We start from the raw sequence: 21,090 nt of genomic DNA, 5'->3' as shown, positions 1-21,090 counted from the left end.
TTGACTTTGTGCTTATCACTATTTTGAAGTATAATTTTAACTTTCTCTTAGATCCAAGAGAAATTTAGGAAAAAAATGTCTTCATTGTATGCTTAAGTTGTTCTTTGTCGTTAAGTTCTAATTTAATTGAATTATATTTAATGACTTAGCCTAAAAAGTTTTTCTTCATGCAGTTTATTAATGTTTCACTTGAAAATCAGCATTATGTCAATTTCTTAAAGCTCTTCTAAGGATTTTTTTAAAGGAATGTATTTAGACTTATAGAATAAAAAATCTTGCTTTGTGCAAATTAAATTAATTATATTAAGATATTAATTTCATTAAATTAATATTAATCAAGCTAATTAATTAATCTAGTCATATATTAGATAGATTATCCAAATTCATTGTAAGCCTGCTGCTGCTGCTGCTGCTAAGTCACTTCAGTTGTGTCCAACTCTGTGTGACCCCATAGACGGCAGCCCACCAGGCTCCCCCGTCCCTGGGATTCTCCAGGCAAGAACACTGGAGTGGGTTGCCATTTCCTTCTCCAATGCAGGAAAGTGAAAAGTGAAAGTGAAGTAAGCCTGCTAGGTTTCTTTTACTTTTGAGGTGCCGCAGACAGAGATGCTCCAATTTCAAAAGGATATTCCTTATCTACTGTTGCATAGCAAACCATCCCAAAATTTATGTTTCAAAACCATGACATGTAACTATTTCTTAGGACTCTGAGTTGGCGAGGCTCACTCTTAAAGCTGAATTCAACAGGTGGATCAGATAGGGACTGGGTTAGGACTTAGGGCTTGTTTCTGCTCCACGTGGCCTCTCATTCTCCAGGAGACTAGACTGGGCTTCTGCCCTCGGTGGTAGAACGATTCTAAGACAGCCAGCTCTAATGTACAAGGGTGTTTCAAGTCTCTGCTTGTAACCTCCTATTAACTAAAGTTCCATTGAACTAAGAAAGACACATGGCCAAACCTGGACTTAGTGCGGGCAGGGACAACCCAAGAGCATGGCATCGGGAAGTATGCATTGTTGGTGACCATCAGGTGACAATCTCCCACACAAAAGGATGACAATTTGTCTTTGCAGTTCTCCTTCAATTTCTAATAGTTTTGACCAAAATAATCTTGTTTATATATGAATTCATTGTTTTGCTACAAATTTTAGTTTTCTCATTACTATGTCACTAGTTTTCTTGTGGTTTGTACTTAACAGTTTTTTATTTTATATCACTGATAGGTGAGTTTCTCAGCTCTAGTTGAATTTTATATTTTAAAAGTGCAATTAAAACTATTCCTTTTAAACTGGAATATAGAGATTTGTGATTACTTCTGTCATCTGATTGTTCTCTTTTCCTTCTAACTCAGTACCTCTCTCTCTGCTCCTGGTTTTCCACTAGAAATTTGGATGTTAAACATTATATTTTAATTCTATTACTAGTTATCTTTAAAATTTTGAAAGAATTTATATGTCTAAGAAAATGATCTTATACTAGTTGTTAATTCTCTTCAATGAGCAATAACAAAATAAGCACATATTTACTTTCCCTTCTATGCCATCCTGTCCTCCCAGTTTCTATAACAATAATCTGGGGCTTCCCTGGTGGCTCAGAGGTTAAAGTGTCTGCCTGGAATGCAGGAGACCTGGGTTCAATCCCTGGGTGGGGAAGATCCCCTGGAAAAGGAAATGGCAACCCACTCCAGTACTCTTGCCTGGAGCATCCCATGGAGGGAGGAGCCTGGTAGGCTACAGTCCATGGGGTCGCAAAGAGTTGGACACGACTGAGCGACTTCACTTCACTTTCACTTTGGATCTAGATTATTACAGTTTGATCCCTATTCCTAATCCATGTATATATGTTTTTTTCAAGAATTATCTTCAGTAGTTTTATTAAATTTCCAACCATACTAGCTTTATCTGACAGTGGCTTAGACGTTAAGGACATTTAATTACACCATATAGAAAGGCAAGTGAATGGAGGCAGGTCTATGGTTGGTGCTGCTGCTGCTGCTAAGTTGCTTCAGTCGTGTCTGACTCTGTGCAACCCCACAGATGGCAGCCCACCAGGCTCCCCTGTCCCTGGGATTCTCCAGGCAAGAACACTGGAGTGGGTTGCCATTTCCTTCTCCAATTCATGAAAGTGAAAAGTGAAAGTGAAGTTGCTCAGTCATGTCCGACTCTTAACGACTCCATGGACTGCAGCCCACCAGGCTCCTCCGTCTATGGGATTTTCCAGGCAAGAGTACTGGAGTGGGGTACCATTGCCTTCTCTGATGGTTGGTGCAGTAGCTCTAAAATCTCAAGGTCCTATGTGGGTATCTCTCAGATTCTCTTGGTCATCTCCTCAGGGTCACAAAATGGATATCGCACTCCAGATACTTCATCCTTAGACAACCATCTTCAAGACAAGAAGGAGGTCAGGTTATGCCATTGTCTGTCTTAATAAAAAAGCAAATTCCTAATAAACTTAACCAAGAAGGCAAAAGACCTATACTCTGAAAACTACAAAACACTGATGAAGGAAATTGAAGATGATACAAAGAAATCAAAAGATATCCCATCCTCTCGGACTGGAAGAGTTAATGTTAAAATGGCCATACTACCCAAAGCAATCTATAGATTTACTATAATCTCTATCAAAATGACAAACCTAGACAGCATGTTAAAAAACAGAGACACTACTTTACCGACAAAGGTCTGTATAGTCAAAGCTAGGCTTTTCCAGTATGGATGTGAGTTGGACCATAAAGAAAGCTGAGCACTGAACAATTGATGGTTTTGAACTGTGGTGTTGGAGAAAACTCTTGAGAGTCCCTTGGACAGCAAGGTGATCAAACCAGTTAATCCTAAAGGAAATCAGTCCTGAATATTCATTGGAAGGACTGATGCTGAAGCTGAAGCTCCAATACTTTGGCTACCTGATTTGAAGAACTGACTCACTGGAAAAGACTCTGATGTTGGGAAAGATTGAAGGCAGGAGAAGAAGGGGACGGCAGAGGATGAGATGGTTAGATGGGATCACTGACTTGATGGACATGAGTTTGAGAAAGCTCCAGGAGTTGGTGAGGGACAGGGAAAATCTCCTGGATTTATTTTATTATAAAATAAAAAACTGGTGAGCTGCAGTCCATGGGATCACAAAGAATCAGACATGACTGAGCAACTGAACTGAACTATCAAAATACCCATGACATTTTTCACAGAACTAGAATAAATAATCTCAAAATCCATACAGAAACACAAAAGGCCCCAAACTGCCAAAACAATCTTGAGATAAAAGAACAAAGTCTGGAGGTTATACCTTCCAGACTTCAGACTATACTAAAAAGCTACAATAATGAAAACAGCATGGTGCTGGCACAAAAACAGACACATAGACCAATGGAACAGGCTAGAAAGCCCAGAAACAAACCCACACGTCTACGGTCAATTAGTCTACCGTAAAGAAGGCAAGAATATACAATGGAGAAAAGAAAGTCTCTTCAACAAGTGGTGTTGGGAAAGTTGGACAACCACACATAAAACATTTCCTCTTATCATATACAAAAATAAACTCGAAATGGTTCAAAGACCTAAAATGGAAGCCATAAAACTCCTAGAAGAGAATACAGGCAAAAATACTCTTTGACATAAACCATAGCAATATTTTGTTGAATTGGCCTCCTAAGGTAAAAGAAATAAAATAAACAAATGGGACCGAATCAAACTTAAAAAGTTTTTGCACAGCAAAGGGAACCAAAAACAAAACGAAAAGAAAATCTATGGAATGGGAGAAAATATTTGCAAATGATGTCTCTGACAAAGGGTTAATATCCAAAATACAGAGGCGTTCATACAATTCAATGCGAAAAAACAAACAACACAATCCAAAAAAAATATGCAGAAGACCTGAATAGACATTTTTCCAAAGAAGACATATAGATGGTCAATAGACACATGAAAAGATGCACAATATCACTAATTATTAGAGAATGCAACTCAAAACAACAATAATATATCACTTCACACCTGTTTGAATGGTTATCATTAAAATGACTGCAAATAACAAATGTTGGAGAGGATGTGGAAAAATGGGAACCCTCCTACACTATTGGTAGAAATGTAAATTGGTGCAGCCACTATGGAAAACAGCATGGAGGTTTCTCAGAAAACTAAAAATAGAACTACCATGTGATCCAGCAATTCCACTCCTGAGTGTTTATATGCAAAAAAACCTAAAACACTAGTTTGAAAAGATACCTGCTCTGCAGTGTTCAGATTGGATTAAGAAGTGGTGTACATACGTGTGTGTGTGTGTGTGTGTGTGTGCATGCGTAGATATATATGTTTTCCATAATGGCTGCACCAATTTACATTTCCACCAACAGTGTAAAATGGTTTCCATGTGTATATATATATAGTATGTATGTATATATATATATGCACACATACACATACATACCATATCTTGTATACACAGTCAGCAAAAACAAGACCAGGAGCTGACTGTGGCTCAGACCATGAACTCCTTATTGCCAAATTCAGACTTAAATTGAAGAAAGTAGGGAAAACCACTAGACCATTCAGGTATGACCTAAATCAAATCTCTTATGATTATACAATGGAAGTGAGAAATAGATTTAAGGGCCTAGATCTGATAGATAGAGTGCCTGATGAACTATGGACGGAGGTTCATGACATTGTACAGGAGACAGGGATCAAGACCATTCCCATAGAAAAGAAATGCAAAAAAGCAAAATGGCTATCTGGGGAGGCCTTACAAATAGCTTTGAAAAGAGGAGAAGCGAAAAGCAAAGGAGAAAAGGAAAGATATAAACATCTGAATGCAAGTTCCAAAGAATAGCAAGAAGAGATAAGAAAGCCTTCTTCAGCGATCAATGCAAAGAAATAGAGGAAAACAACAGAATGGGAAAGACTAGGGATCTCTTCAAGAAAATCAGAGATACCAAAGGAACATTTCGTGCAAAGATGAGCTCGATAAAGGACAGAAATGGTATGGACCTAACAGAAGCAGAAGATATTAAGAAGAGATGGCAAGGATACACAGAAGAACTGTACAAAAAAGATCTTCATGACCCAGATAATCACAATGGTGTGATCACTCACCTAGAGCCAAGTGAAGTCAAGTGGGCCTTAGAAAGCATCACTATGAACAAAGCTAGTGGAGGTGATGGAATTCCAGTTGAGCTATTCCAAAGCCTGAAAGATGATGCTGTGAAAGTGCTGCACTCAATATGCCAGCAAGTTTGGAAAACTCAGCAGTGGCAACAGGACTGGAAAAGGTCAGTTTTCATTCCAATCCCAAAGAAAGGCAATGCCAAAGAATGCTCAAACTACCACACAATTGCACTCATCTCACACGCTAGTCAAGTAATGCTCAAAATTCTCCAAGCCAGGCTTCAGCAATACATGAACCGTGAACTTCCTGATGTTCAAGCTGATTTTAGAAAAGGCAGAGGAACCACAGGTCAAATTGCCAACATCCGCTGGATCATAGAAAAAGCAAGAGAGTTCCAGAAAAACATCTATTTCTGCTTTATTGAGTATGCCAAAGCCTTTGACTGTGTGGATCACAATAAACTGTGGAAAATTCTGAAAGAGATGGGAATACCAGACCACCTGACCTGCCTCTTGAGAAATTTGTATGCAGGTCAGGAAGCAACAGTTAGAACTGGACATGGAACAACAGACTGGTTCCAAATAGGAAAAGGAGTTCGTCAAGGCTGTATATTGTCACCCTGTTTATTTAACTTCTATGCAGAGTACATCATGAGAAACGCTGGACTGGAAGAAACACAAACTGGAATCAAGATTGCCAGGAGAAATATCAATAACCTCAGATATGCAGATGACACCACCCTTATGGCAGAAAGTGAAGAGGAACTCAAAAGCCTCTTGATGAAAGTGAAAGTGGAGAGTGAAAAAGTTGGCTTAAAACTCAACATTCAGAAAACGAAGATCATGGCATCCAGTCCCACCACTTCATGGGAAATAGATGGGGAAACAGTGGAAACAGTGTCAGCCTTTATTTTTCTGGGCTCCAAAATCACTACAGATGGTAACTGCAGCCATGAAATTAAAAGACGCTTACTCCTTGGAAGGAAAGTTATGACCAACCTAGATAGCATATTGAAAAGCAGAGACATTACTTTGCCAACAAAGGTTCGTCTAGTCAAGGCTATGGTTTTTCCTGTGGTCATGTATGGATGTGAGAGTTGGACTGTGAAGAAGGCTGAGCGCTGAAGAATTGATGCTTTTGAACTGTGGTGTTGGAGAAGACTCTTGAGAGTCCCTTGGACTGCAAGGAGATCCAACCAGTCCATTCTGAAGGAGATCAACCCTGGGATTTCTTTGGAAGGAATGATGCTAAGGCTGAAACTCCAGTACTTTGGCCACCTCATGCAAAGAGTTGACTCATTGGAAAAGACTCTGATGCTGGGAGGGATTGGGGGTAGGAGGAGAAGGGGATGACAGAGGATGAGATGGCTGGATGACATCACTGACTCGATGGACGTGAGTCTGAGTGAACTCCGGGAGTTGGTGATGGACAGGGAGGCCTGGTGTGCTGCGATTCATGGGGTCACAGAGTGTCGGACACGACTGAGCGACTGATCTGATATATATAAACACATAGAATTGAATATTATTCATCTATAAAAAGAATGAAACTTTTCCACTTGTAGCAATGAGGATGGACCTAGAGAATATTACGCTTAGTGAAATAAGTCAGAGAAAGAAAATACTGTGATATCACTTATATGTAGAATCTTTAAAAAAATACAAATGAATGTATATGCAAAATAGAAACAAATTCATAGATACAGAAAATAAACTTGTGGTTACCAAAGAGGAAAGGGAAGAGGGGAAGGACAAATTAGGGGTATAGGATTAACAGATACACAGATAACAGATTAACAGATACACATAGGATTAACAGATTCCTATGTGTAAAGTAGATAAGCAACAAGAACATGCTACATCCATGTGTGTTAAGTTGCTTCAGTCGAGTCCAACTCTTTGTGACCCTATGGACCTTAGCCTGCCAGACTCCTCTCCGTGGGATTCTCCAGGCAAGAATACTGAAGTGAGTTGCCACGCCCTCTCCAGGGGACCTTCCGGAGCCAGGAATCACCCCGCACGTCTTATGTCTCCTGCATGGGTAGGTGGGTTCCCACTAGTGCCACCTGGGAAGCCATAGCACAGGGAATTATAAACCTATAATGGAGTATAATCTGCAAAACTACTGAATCACTAAGTTGTACACCTGAAACTAATATAATATTATAAATCAACTCTACTTCAATTAAAAAGAAAAAGAAGCAGCAGCAAATGTCTTCCCAAGAAGCCTAATAGGAGACTCTCCCTAACATTTTATTGGCCAGAACTTAGTTACATGCCCAGCCCTAAGGCAACCATCAACAGACAAGGAATTGTCTTGCTTCATCCTCTGGGTCATAGCCTGCTGTCAATCACACAAAATTGGGATTCTGTTAGTAGGAAGAAAAGAAAAATGTTCATTCTATTGGGATCTAACAGTGAGTCCACAATATATTAAAAATCAGGAGTAAGTCTCAACAATAAGTTTTGATACAGCTTTATCAGTCACTGCTTTATCATTCTTTTACATTATTTCTTATACATAACTGAGTTTATTTGCTTGACTGAATATTTTCTGTACAGTCTATTTATTTTTTCCATTAGGGTGGAACATGAATGGTTTACTTTTTTTAAATAGCTTCTTGTCTGAAATAGCTGGATAAGAAACAGAATTTTGTGTTACAATCATTCCCTGCCCCCAATGTATTTTCCAGGCCAACTGCTTTGTTGATTTTGGCATTTATGTAGCAAACATGACGATGATGTATTTCCTTCAGAGGTTACCTGATTCTTCTGCCTGCATGGCTTCACAATGAAGAGACCACTTAATTTGTCCATTGTTGAATCCTTAGTGCTTAACCCAGAGCCTGGAACATAACAGGCTTGTCATGGACATGTGTGTGGAATGAATGGGTGAAAGAAAAAAAGAACCAGTTGTCTGCGGACTCCTGAAAGAGCCCCTGCATTTCACCTGCAGGTTGAAGAGTGTGTGTGACCACGTAACACTAGCTGGGAGCCTGTGGGCTGCCCTGACCACTGCTCCCACTCGGCGATGCTCTCTCTGTGCCAGGCACCAAATGTGAGCCCCCCATTTGGATGGGTCCCTGCCCTGTGTGCGCCCCAGTACGAGGACACTTCCTGGATGCTTCAAGAGGATGGAGATTTGCCCATCCTGACTTTCCTGTGATTCTTTTTTTTTTCTTTCTACAGCCTTTGTCACAACCAACCTTGGAAGCATTGTTGGGTTCCAGCGGGGGGCCTCCCTAGAGATGCCTTTCTTTTCTGTGAGGTGAATTGAAGGTTGTCAAAGCCTTCACTCAAACTGGTCTCATCTGCGCTGTCTTAGAGAAATTCCTTGAAATGTCTGGTATGTGGGTGGAATCCTTTTTCAGTTTTGAACAATGACAGATCTCCCCCATTATTATTTGCCTTTGCCCGTTTCAGTGGGGTTTGGAAGACAGGCAGGCCAAGAAGTTCAGTGTGATGGTTCAAATGTATGTCACAGCATAGAACACTGTCCTTGCTCTTCTTATCTCAAAATCTGCGCCCCTCCTTATAGATCTATGGGATGTATACCCCCTCCTCTTACCACTGACCCCTCCTGTCCTGGGGCACAGAACAGTTTCTCCTCTATCAGCAATATGCTCCCTTTTTAGGCTCTCTATTAAAAATATTTTGGATATCCTGGCTTTGTGTTTCTCTGCCTCATATCTTATCTCTCATATTTTTTTCCCTTTTCCTCTGAGTGTGGGGAGAATTTCTTGAGTTTATCAGGCAGACTGATGCATCACTAAAAATAGTAAGCCCCCTTTGCAGTTCTCTTTGACTTTTCTTTCTTCAATTCTGTACATTTCTTTTTCCTGTCTCTCTTCTGCATCTCTTGGTCATCACTATCTTTTCCCATCACCATTAGTTTCACCTGCCTAAGGATTTCTGGTCATTTGATTTAGAACTTCCCCCCTGGCACTCCTGAGGATTTGGGGGCCAATCTTCCCAGCCTTTAGCATGTTCTGGCTATAAACGTGTAGCTCTTCTCCCTTCAACTGTGATTAATGGAATGGTTTGACATCAGCTGGGTTGATACTCTGGGTACCTCTCCTGAATGCTGGTCAGCTACACAGCTTGTGAACTGTATGAGGAGATTATTTTAGTTGTAGCAGCCATCCAGTAACTCTGAGTCTTAGATACTCTAACTAGTACCTTGACATCTTGGAGCTGCTTGGACTACCCATGGAAGCATCGACCTCCAGACTTCAATATTGGGTTTTAGAGCCATCCTGTCATATCCTTTGGGAAGGAAGGATTCAAGCTGAATATACAACTTGAATGTGAATTCCCAACGTAGATCTGAGAGCAGGGGAGTGGAAGATGTTAAGCAGAAGGTCAGACCAATCTTCAGACAACACCGGCATGAAAACCACTCAGGTAGTTGAGAACAAAGCAAACGTCTCTGATGGCTTATTACCTCCCCCATTACACTGGTGATGAAAACTGTAAAAATGGACTCAGCATAAGGTTTCCAGCTTTTTCTTTTGGCTGGAGATAAGGAATACACTAATAGCTGAGGTTTCACAGGGGGCTGGTACTGGAACAATACCTTACTTTGGATTAGATTTCTTTTCCTAAATCCCTTAACACATTAAAGTCTCATTCTGCCCAAACACAGCTCTCCAGAGTCCTTTACAAAACCTCTCTCTCTCTCATACACAGATGACGTCAGATCTTTGACATCGTACTGAGTCAGGCACCCCTTCCTTTTCCGCTTTGAGTCCCCCTGTCTACTGCTGCCACCAAGGCAGGTCCTGCAGCCACCCGAAGCCGTCTCTGCTCACTGCTTTCTGAGGCTTGTCTGCAGGAACTGTAATTCCTTCAAGGCAGTGGCCCATGACTGTGCTTCCTCCCTGAGAATGTCCGGGCTGTTTACTCACTAATATCTGGGTAATTGCCAATCTGAACAGTGGGCTCTGCTGGCCTGAATCATTCAGGGAAGACTCCAGTGCTTGTGGCCCCACAATCACTTCCACAAATGAATCCGGAAGGAGGGGGAGGCTGATTACAGTGAAGAAGGAGGCTCTTTAAACTGTCTGTAATAAGCAGGTAGAAGAAAGGACAGGGGAAACTGACAGTGGGGTGGTACTAGCCTCTGAGTAGAACGCGCTGTGGTTCTCCTGTTTGCGTGGGGAGGAGAGGCTGTGACTGGCTCATTACAGAGGGATCGTCCTTGAGCCCAAGGCCAGCCGAATCAAGTGTTCAGAGGCAGCCCAGACATCATCCTAGCAGGAAGGCCACACACTGGTCAGGCTCCACACACACAGAAATGGGACCTTCAATGGCCATGGGAGACAGCTATAGCACCTGTAGGTAAAGGACCGCAGTGGCCTATCTACGAAGATTCCAGGGGATACTGCTGGAATTCCAATCAACTTGGACTGCCATGTATTCCATACTGCTAAAATACAAAAACATCACAGCATCCTCTAGGAAAAATGACACCCTCCCTCTAAATCATATTCTGTAATTTTTTTTCTCATTCCTCTCACACCACAGGTTGAGAAACAAAGTCATAGCTTCTGATTTTGAAACTATCCTCTCTAGGAAGGTATACATGTGCACCAGCAAAGGAACTGATATGGAAATGTTTTGTTTTGGTTTTTTAAAAAAGGTAATGGTAGAACATTGAGAGAGGGGAAATTTATGTTCACTAAGAGTTTTTCTTTAAACAATAGTGATATTCGTTGATATTAAATAATGTGCTAAGCATGCAAGTAAAGTCTTCCATTTTGTCCTTGTATCAACCCAATGAGTTCAGTATTATCCTTGTTAAAAACATTGGAACTGAGGCAGCATAGCACAGAGCCCAGTACAGAGGCCCTGGAACTAGCTCAATTGTTTTCATACAAAAGGAGGATGGACTCTTACCTCATAGGGTTGTTGTAAAGATTAAATGAGATATAAGATGCCCAAGTCAGAGTGTTAATATTTTAGTATGTTGGGTTTCCTCCTAGCCCTATAAATGTTCAAAAATCATTTTTCAGTTTACAAAAAATGGTGTGGATATTTAGAAAAAAACTTCAACACTTGATTATCTGTTTGACTTGTGTGAGTTGAAAGGTTGATAAAACTACAGACATGAACTGGCTATTGAAAATATTGGGGAAGAATCAATGATTTCCAAGCATTGGAATGTCCTTTGATTTGGGTACTCTTTAGGCTGCAAGGTATCAAATTATCTCTTGACTTATAAATTTTACTGCCATGAAGGGGACAAGCTCATTGTCTTGATTCTGCTGCTACTTCCCTCAAGCCATGACTTTATGTGCAGGCAGGGGGCAGAGGAGGGGAAACTGCTGAACCTGACTCTGAACTTGAAGTGTGTGTCCCAGCAGGAAACAAGGGGCCAGGTCAATTCTCCAGCCCTAGCTGAGGGTCCTGAGGAACAGGAGAAGGATGTGGACAACACTTGATTTCTTTCCTCCTGTAGCCAAGGCAGGCTAGCCTAGGAAGGAGACAGAAGAGCCACAGGCACAGGTAAGAACAGTCTGAAGGGTGAAGACACAGATGCTGAAGGGAGTCAGGGACTGCTCACCAAAGGCAGAGTGTGTGCCCTGTGCATGCAGAGATGTGCACTTAGGAAAAGATGTACCCCAGGACTTAAACCCTCACCTCCCGTCACTGAGTTGAAAATGCAGCAAAGCAGCCTTTGACAAATGTATTACAAGGAATGGTTTCTCAAATTAAATTTACATTGTTTCCCCAGATCCTTTTCTACACTGGTATTTTCTGCTCAAACGTCAAGGCCAGTGGCCTGATGCTTCCTATTTGAAACTAGGCCCCTTATCTCCTATGCTGCTGCTGCTGCTAAGTCGCTTCAGTCGTGTCCAACTCTGTGCAACCCCATAGATGGCAGCCCACCAGGCTGCCCTGTCTCTGGGATTCTCCAGGCAAGAACACTGGAGTGGGTTGCCATTTCCTTCTCCAAAGCATGAAAGTGAAAAGTGAAAGTGAAGTCACTCAGTTGTGTCCTACTCTTAACGACCCCACGGACTGCAGCCTACCAGGCCCCTCCATCCACGGGATTTTCCAGGCAAGAGTACTAGAGTGGGTTGCCATTGCCTTCTCCTATCTCCTATGAAATAAACTTAAACATCAACTCTGAGTTTCTGAGCCTTGGGCCAAGGGAACAGCAAGCGATTTTGCCCTCTTCCCCTTCAAGGAGAGTGGGTCTACCCTGAGGAGGTAGGGTAGAGGGATTGGATATGCAGATAACATCACCCTTATGGCAGAAAGCGAAGAAAGAGCCTCTTGATGAAAGTGAAAGAGGAGAGTAAAAAAGTTGGCTTAAAGATCAACGTTCAGAAAACTAAGATCATGGCATCCAGTCCCATCACTTCATGGCAAATAGATGGGAAAACAGTGGAAACAGTGGCAGACTTTATTTTTGGGGGCTCCAAAATCACTGCAGATTGTGACTGCAGCCATGAAATTAAAAGATGCTTACTCCTTGGAAGGAAAGTTATGACCAACCTAGACAGCACATTAAAAAGCAGAGACATTACTTTGCCAACAAAGGTCCATCTAGTCAAGGTTATGTTTTTTCCAGTAGTGATGTACAGATGTGAGAGTTGGACTATAAAGAAAGTTGAGCACCAAAGAATTGATGCTTTTGAACTGTGGTGTTGGAGAAGATACTTGAGAGTCCCTTGGACTGCAAGGAGATCCAACCTGTCCATCCTAAAGGAGATCAGTCCTGGGTGTTCATCAGAAGGACTGATGTTGAAGCTACAACTCCAATACTTTGGCCACCTGATGCGAAGAGCTGACTCATGTGAAAAGACCCTGATGCTGGGAAAGATTGAGGGCAGGAGGAGAAGGGGACAACAGAGGATGAGGTGGTTGGATGGCATCACTGACTCGATGGACATGAGTTTGAGTAAACTCTGGGAGTTGGTGATGGACAGGGAGGCCTGGCGTGCTGCAGTCCATGGAATCCCAGAGTCAGACATGACTGAGCGACTGAACTGAAGTAATCCCTGAGCTGGGGGCATCTGGAGAATACACTGATCACTGCCTCTCTGGAGCACACTGTCGCCTATCCATGGTCCTCAGGGAACCTATGAGTCTTCCTTTCTCTACCCAGAAAGTCTTCCCTCTGCCTCTCTAACTTCTCCAAATTCCAGCACCTGGGGCCAGCTAAAGGCCACAAATCCTTGAAAAAACCATCCAGGTAGCTCCCGCCCATTCACCCCTCTCTCAGACACGGGGCTGCATGCCACCTTGCTCTTGGCTTCAGCTGACTGTGGCAGGATGGGGTGGGGTGGTCTGGGGTACTGGTGGTGATGGAATACCAGGTGACCCATCTTCATCATCAGCACCAGACCAGGTGCAAGAAGGTCTACTGATCTTCACAACGTGTCGGCCTGAGAACTTGGGGTGGCCGCGCTCCAGGCGGGAGGCATCCGGAGAATCCAGTGTTCTCTCGGATGGGGGCGCAGGTGGGGAATCTGGTTGAATTTGTTCGATTGTGGGGCGCACTTTCCCTGAGGCACGTCTTGGCAAGGGCAGGCGAAGCTCGCAGGTCCCCTTCCGGGCCGCGTCCCAGTTCTTGCCAGGGAGAGCCCTCGGCAGCGGCCGTCGGCGCAAATGACAGACGCCGGGGCGGCTCCTCTCCAGCGCGGAGATCCTGGAAACGGCCGCTGCGCCCGGCCGCTCGGGCTCGGATCTGAGCGGCTAGTCTGAGGGTGGTGTCTGAAATCGGGCTCTTCCTGCCTTTCCTTCGGCCTGGATGCCCGGCTGGCTCGGCGGGCTCCGAGATTCCCGCGCCGCCCCGCCCCGCCGCCCGCGCCCCGCACGGTGCGCGCCGCGTCCCCGCCCCAGCCCCACCCCACCCCGTGCCCTCAGGGGGGCACCCCCACCGGGGCGGGAGGGTGGTCTGCCGCGCCCGGTCGCCGAGTGGCGGAGGTGACGGTAACCGCCTTCCCATTTCCGCCCGGCCGGCGGCGCGGCGCGGCTAGTGCCAGCAGAGGCGCGCGGTCCTCCCTCCGCCCGCCCGCGCCGGGGGCTGGCCCTGCCTCGCCGGCGCCTTTTTCCCCCGCACCGCGGCGCCGCTTCGCCACTCGGGCACCGCAGGTAGGGCAGGAGGCTGGAGCGCCTGCCGCCCGCCGCCCGTAAAATGGTCACCTCGGCTGGACAGCTCGCCCTCTTCGCGCTGGGTACGTACGCTGCCTGTGGCGCGCCCGGCGCCACCTGCCCTCCGGGACACCCTGCTTTCCCCTCGTCCCCTCCATTTCTGTCTTGGGGGTGTTCTGCGCTCGCGTAGGAGAGGAAAGGGAGGCGAATGCTTTTCGAGGCTTGCAAGCGAGGAGGCAAGGGGAATCACTTGTGCCTACTAGGGATTTGGGGAGCCTGTTCCAAAGAGGGGGACGGTCGAGCGCTCAGCCGTTCCCCGGGAAGTGGCCGGCGGGCCGTGCGTGAGAACGCCCGCCAGGGAAGGGGGAGCGGTGTGTGAACGCGCTTGAACTTTAATCCGCCGCGGCTCGTAGACTTGCCAACACCTACCTGCTTACCTGGCTGCTTCCAAGCCAGTCTTCACCAGCGTACGGAGCGCGTAGATTCGGAGAGGGTGGCCGGGGTTCGACCCTCCGGCCAGACCTTGGCTGCTTCCTTTTCGTACTCTCTGCCTACCCCTGAGCCCCAGCGACCCGCAGATATTCATCATCAGCAGCGGCGCCTCGATCTTCTAACTTTGCGAGTTCTGAAGCTTTGGGGTGGGTTTTGGATTTTTGTGCGGATTAATTGTTCTTTTGATTAATTTAGGGAGAAGTGGTTTAAGTGTCAGCCGAGGGCAGGAGTGAAACCCTAGACGAAGTGCTGCCAGTTTCCTTTGAGTTTGTTCTTGGAAGAGAACGAGGGATGGGGGAAGGGAGGGGAAGTTAAGCCCGGCAAACCTGGGCCGGGTCTGGGGAGCCGGTGAGTTTTTCAAAGGTGAAGGTCACTGCCCGGCCAGCTCTTGCCCCTTGCGGCGCCGGGTCTCTCTGGTGTTGAGAGAACAGATTAACAGCCCAGGTGTCCTGGTCATTGCCTAGCTTCCGTGAAGTGAATTGTTCAGTCACTGTCTCCTCTGTAAAGCAAGTTGCTTGCTACAGGATGATTTATTAGAGCTCAAGAAAAGCTATGGAACCCTTCCCCTCCCCCTCTAAATGCCCAGAGCCTCAGCCCCACCCAGTTCCGTGTACAGTTTCAGGGGGTTCACAGACCCGCCCGTAATCCTGCCCATGAAACGCTGATTAAGAAGTGGAGGCATCATCTAAGGGAAATACGGGGCAGCCGTGGAACCGGATTCCATAGCAGCTCTGAGGTGTACCCTCACCTGAAACTCACCAACAGGTGGCATGACTCCGAGTGGCTTTTTTTTTTTTTCCTTTTCCCAAGCCTTTTTATATTTTTGTGTTAATAGTTCTAATTTTAGATTTTTTTAAAAGCAGTTACATTACCAATACAGTAGAAGTCTCCTGTATTCGGGTCCCTGTTATGATGTTGTTTGCAAATGCTGAAAGTAATAATAATAACCTAACACTATTTGAGCACCTACTCTGTGCCAGGCACTGTTCAGAGTACTGTATATGTATCAGCTCATTTAATTTTCACACCAACCTGATGATGAAGACGGTATTACCATCCCCAGTTTATGGAAGGGGGAAGTGAAGCATATAGGCCCTCAGTAGGTAGCTGGGTCAGAATTATGAGTGTAGAAGGAATGTTGATATTAAAAGTCAACTTACTGTGGTCACTGTAGTCCCATCTCCTGGATTTGGGACTTTTTCTCCAGTAGAGATGGATGAATACCCTGGAACTTGCTTTAAACAGGGTTTTCTTTTGGATTCACCGGATCTCAGGGCAATCTCAGGTTATTCAGTGAACAATGAAACAAGAAACAATGAAAGTAAGCAAATTCGAGGAAGCTTTGTAAAGCTGCTCCTGCCCTTCAGCATAGGACTTGCCCATGAAGACTGCATTCATTCATCATGGAATTTTTCTCTTTGCCCCAGTTCAACTTAATCTTTGTTTCTTTCCTTAACAAAAGAGTGTATAAACTTAACAAAGATTTATCAACTGGCCTATACAGTTCCAAGCAATGAGCAAATGAAAAAAGTAGAGGAGAAAGAAGGCAAGAGTAATTTACACCAGTAAGGATTCCTTCATATATATATATATATATATATATATATATATATATATATGTATATAGGCTATTAGTTCTGTGCATTGACCACAATTTCTGCCTCCCACCTCACTTTCCAATAGATTGCTGAATACCCATCAATGCCACATGCATCTTTATTCTGCACATTTCCTCCAGAGTTGCTTTCCTCTCTAATTTTTCTTAAATTAGTTGAAGGCAGTTCTAGGCGAATCAGCCAGTGTTCTGTCAGTAATCAAGATCTAGAAAAATGAGGTCTTTCCCCTTCTTCCCCCATGTCAGTGGGGACAGTCTAAGAAGGAACTATTAGGATTCCCTGTTGATTCTTCTGATTACTTGATTGGTGTTTTGGTGGTGAGAGTGTGGAGACTTAATTCAGTGCAACATTGGGAACTTGATCTGGGTTCCTGTGGTGGCTACCCTCTCATGTCAGGCTCCCCTCATTAGCTGGGCAAACTACTTAGGGTCTTGGCTCCTCCAATCCCAGGTCATCCTTAAGGGAGCAAGATGTGTAATTTTGGGCAAGTTACTTAGCTTGTACCTTGTTTTCCTCATCTAAAGAATAGTGATATTAATAGGATCATTGAATATAATTAATGAACCTCGAATGGTGCCTGGCACATAGTAAGCGTTTAATCAATCATTATTGTTGTCACTTTGAACTTCATAGCATTCCAGATATGTCCATCCCATAACTGAGAGTTTGTCTTACTTATCTCCCAGTTCCTCACCCTTCCTAAGACAGAAAATACTACCTAAACTAAAAACCTTAGAGATTTTGGCAAATCTCTTTTGGCAGATGACAAATTCAAGAAAGTTTGGGAGTTCTCTTGAATCTAGTGAATTCTTTAGTTTTTGATGCAAAACATTTGTATTTCCTCCTTACTGTTCAGTGGTCGGTTGTTTATTGAAGTTAGCACTAAGTTCTAGTTTCCTTATCTGCTCTACACACCTCTACACAGTGGGTTGTTATGAGAATCAAATGAGATGGTAAATATGGAAGCTACTTATAAACTTTAAAAATAAAGGGCTACACACAAAATAACATTGATTTTGTAATATATCTTATAATCCAGAAATAAACATCATTACTTTTATGGCAGCTCCCAGAAGTAAGACTAGATGTAGACTAAAGAAGCATGTTCCTGGACACAAAATGCCATGAAGGATGGGGAGAGAGGAAGCGAGTCAGCTTCCCAGTGGATTTGGGGTAGAGGGACCAGCAGGGGGCATGAAGTAAGCTGGTTCTCTTCTCCATTACATAGAAATGATGTCTTTCAGAGTGAACAGTGGAGCTTTGCCCAGGACACATGTTTTCCTTATTGGACAGTCATAATTAGGGAAAGTTCACTTTGAACAAGGGCTGTAAAGGTGTATATGGAAGACTTAGAGGCTGAGTTTCCTGTATTTACTTTTCCAAAATTTGGTTTCCTAGGATAAAGTGAAAATCTTTCTGCAAATACTCAGTGTCCCCTGCAAAGAGGACCTTTCTTATAGGAGTAAATGATGCTTCATGTTCCGTGGTAACATATGAAAAATAGATGGTTTTTCCATTAGACCTATCTCTAAAGACCTTTTGAAAGTATACTTTGAACAGGGTCCTGCTCTTTGGGCTGCTGGCTAAAAGGGACAGGCAATGGGAAGTGGAGATTGGGCCAGCCAGAATGGAACTGGCCTAACGAACTGGGCGTCTTGTGCCTGCTTCTCCCTCAAAACCTCTGTAGTCTCTTCCACAGCAGTGCCCTCAAATCACAACCACTTGGAGGACTTGGTACCCTGTTGGCTGGGTAGGAGGCGGGCAAGTGTGCCCGTCTAATGAGAGTTCCCCCCGTGTGGCTTGTGACTGCTGCTGGTGGGGAAGAGAGGAAAAGGACCCTTTGAGAGCCATAGCTGTGCAATCAGTACGGTTAGGGAAACTTCTCACTTCACCAGTTATGTTTTGTCTGAAGTACGTTTGGTGTTATAAATGCTGCTGTGTGTTTATGAGCGTTATTGAAGGCACTTCTGCCTGTCCTGTTGACCAGAGCAGAGTTAGAAGTCATGCTGAGAACTCTTAACTGTCCTACATGTTCTTGTACTTTACCTATGGAAAATGTAATGATCAACTCAGTATTAAACTCCAGCAGACCAACGCTAATCATGCCATGCTTTTTTTTTGGTTGATCACCAAAAATTGACCATTGTTTTCCTGCCATTTCAAATGTTTTTCATCATCTCATTTAAAGTATAAACTTAATTCTATGCTAAAGCTAATATGTTTCAGATTGCATCTAGATAGAGGATTGGGGCACTTTTATGGTGACTTTTGTTTTGCTTTTTTTTTTATCTGTGAAATGTTAAATATAAAAATCCTTTTGTAGAATCAGGAAAGGAGCCAGAAATCTAGACTACTAGAACCATTTCTTAGGAACTCTTCATTTCAAACATAAATGCATGTTTCCCTTCAGACCAATTCTAAAAATGTGGGTAAAGTCTTTTGAAGCATAATGAATTAGTTGGGATAAATATGACTTAAATAGTTATCTGGGCTTAGAAAAAGTTGGAAGTTCATTGAAATCGAATTGTATAGATTTGCTAGTACTTTCTCTTAAGTCAGAGGAAACAAACTTTTTCTTCACTGGATTCCCTGATGGCTCAGACAGTAAAGAGTCTGCCTGCAAGATGGGAGACCTGGGTTCAGTCCCTGAGTCAGGAAGATCCCCAGGAGATGGAAATGGCAATCCATTCCAGTATTCTTGCCTGGGAAATCTCATGGATGGAGGAGCCTGGCAGGCTACAGTCCCTGGGGTCGCAAAGAGTCAGACACGACTGAGCAACTAACACACACTAGCCTGCTGTATTATATACCCAGTGCTTTTGCCTTTAATAGTTTGCTGTCCTCTTACCTTGAAAATCTTTCCGTTTTCCCCACTTACATTTCTGAAGTACTTGTAGCTGGTTAGGGCTTCCTCAAGGAGGGATTTGACACATAACTCCTTTGTGTAACAAGCTTGTATAACTTTGTGGAACTCAAACCTGCTATTGCCTCTCCTCTTTTGGTTTTAATTTTTGACCTGTTGACTTTTCTGGCAGGGAACCCTGATACACCTCCATGTCCTGTCTTGAACTCATGTGGGTTGGTGCTTGCCCCCTCTTCCCTGCTGGTTTGAGGGCTTCTGGAAGGCAGAACCCTTGGTCTTCATCTTTGCCCTTGGCACCCAGAGCACAGGCTGACCTTCCAGGGAGACCAGTGAGCACTTGATGATTCCTTGGGATGCCCTGTGCTGAATACTCCAAGTGTAGACTCAGTTGGCAAACACTTGGCTGGGCAGGTAACATTCATCCTGAAAAGCTCTTTATTATGATCATCAAGGTTGGGTTGCATATAAATGCTTGTATGCAACTTGCTTTCAGATAGTGTTTTATTGTTTTTTAGTAGATGATGCTGAGAAGGCAATGGTACCCCACTCCAGTACTCTTGCCTGGAAAATCCCATAGACGGAGGAGCCTGGTGGGCTGCAGTTCATGGGGTCGCTGAGTCGGACACGACTGAGTGACTTCCCTTTCACTTTTCACTTTCATGCATTGGAGGAGGAAATGGCAACCCACTCCAGTGTTCTTGCCTGGAGAATCCCAGGGACGGGGGAGCCTGGTGGGCTGCCGTCTCTGGGGTCGCACAGAGTTGGACACGACCGAAGCGACTTAGCAGCAGCAGCAGATGATGATTTGTTTTAGACTGCAAAGGCAATTTTTTTTCTCTAGAACATAGAAAATCTAGGAAAGCATAAAAGAAAATGTATTTTAATGGCCTGTAATTCCACCACCCAAAGATAACTATGATTAACATTCTGTTGCACAGTCTGATGGATGAAAGTGTGCGTGTGTGCACGCATGCTTAGTCGTGTCTGACTCTGCTACCCCATGGACTGCAGCCCACCAGGCTCCTCTGTCCATGGGATTTTCCAGGCAAGAATACTGGAGTGGGTTGCCATTTCCTCCTCCAGGAGATCTTCCCTACCCAGGGACCGAACTGGCATCTCCTGTGTCTCCTTGCATTGGCCGGGAGATTTTTACCACTGGGCCACCTGAGAAGCCTTCAGATGAATGTATAGATCAATAAATATTCTGTAAAAGCTAGTATGAATTCTGAGGGACTCACACTGTTTAATTTATTTGCCTTTTAACTTAAAAATCTTTCATAATAAAGCTTTTATGTTATTAAATATTCTTCCATAACATCATCCATAGTAGCTGGGAAAAATAATCCCTTGATTGTGTTTACTATAATTTTGAAATCCTTTGACCATATAGATTTTTATTTCTCACTGTTATGAATAATCCACACACTGTTATTGGGAATATAAATTGATACAACTTTTCTTGGAAGTCAACGTGGCAATTGCTATCAATTTTAAGTGGGTATAATTTGGGTCATTGATTTCACTTTTTGATATATATATTTATATTATACTTATATAAATACTTACCTGAAGGTACAGAGAAAAATGTAAATGATGGTGGTTGTTGACTTGTTTATAACAGTGACAAGTTGGCAGTACCAGTTATTTTTTTTAAGGAGATTCCTTACATAGGTATTTTTATATATGAATACAATGATTTCCTATGTTCAGTTCAGTTCAGTCTCTCAGTCGTCTCTGACTCTTTGCGACCCCATGAACCGCAGCACACCAGGCCTCCCTGTCCATCACCAACTCCTGGAGTTCACTCAGACTCACGTCCATCGAGTCAGTGATGCCATCCAGCCATCTCATCCTCTGTCATCCCTTTCTCCTCCCGCCCTCAATCTTTCCCAGCATCAGGGTCTTTTCAAATGA

The 21,090-nt window shown here is 43.8% G+C and overlaps 1 protein-coding gene and 1 non-coding gene across 5 annotated transcripts in view; both read left to right on the top strand.

Moving 5' to 3' along the window:
- Positions 1-1,578: 1,578 nt before the first annotated feature.
- On the top strand, positions 1,579-1,650 carry TRNAS-GGA (transfer RNA serine (anticodon GGA)). The gene has a single exon. It is a non-coding gene; the product is annotated as a tRNA-Ser (tRNA).
- A 12,330-nt stretch (positions 1,651-13,980) lies between these two features.
- TGFA (transforming growth factor alpha) overlaps positions 13,981-21,090 on the top strand; it is a 118,745-nt gene continuing 111,635 nt past the window's right edge. For 3 of the 4 annotated variants that reach the window (XR_011466118.1, XM_070379776.1, XM_005904301.3), the window contains exon 1: positions 13,981-14,288. Coding sequence is in view for 3 of the 4 variants with exons in the window: in XM_070379776.1 (XP_070235877.1) it covers positions 14,249-14,288 (40 nt within the window). In the remaining variant the exon portion in view is untranslated. The remainder of the gene's footprint in view (positions 14,289-21,090) is intronic. The other variant, XM_005904302.3, reaches the window with a different exon arrangement.

Source organism: Bos mutus, chromosome 11 (genome assembly GCF_027580195.1).
Source record: "Bos mutus isolate GX-2022 chromosome 11, NWIPB_WYAK_1.1, whole genome shotgun sequence".
Lineage (NCBI taxonomy): Eukaryota > Metazoa > Chordata > Mammalia > Artiodactyla > Bovidae > Bos > Bos mutus.
Note: the sequence above shows the minus strand (reverse complement) of the source record. Positions and strands in the feature narration are given on the sequence as shown.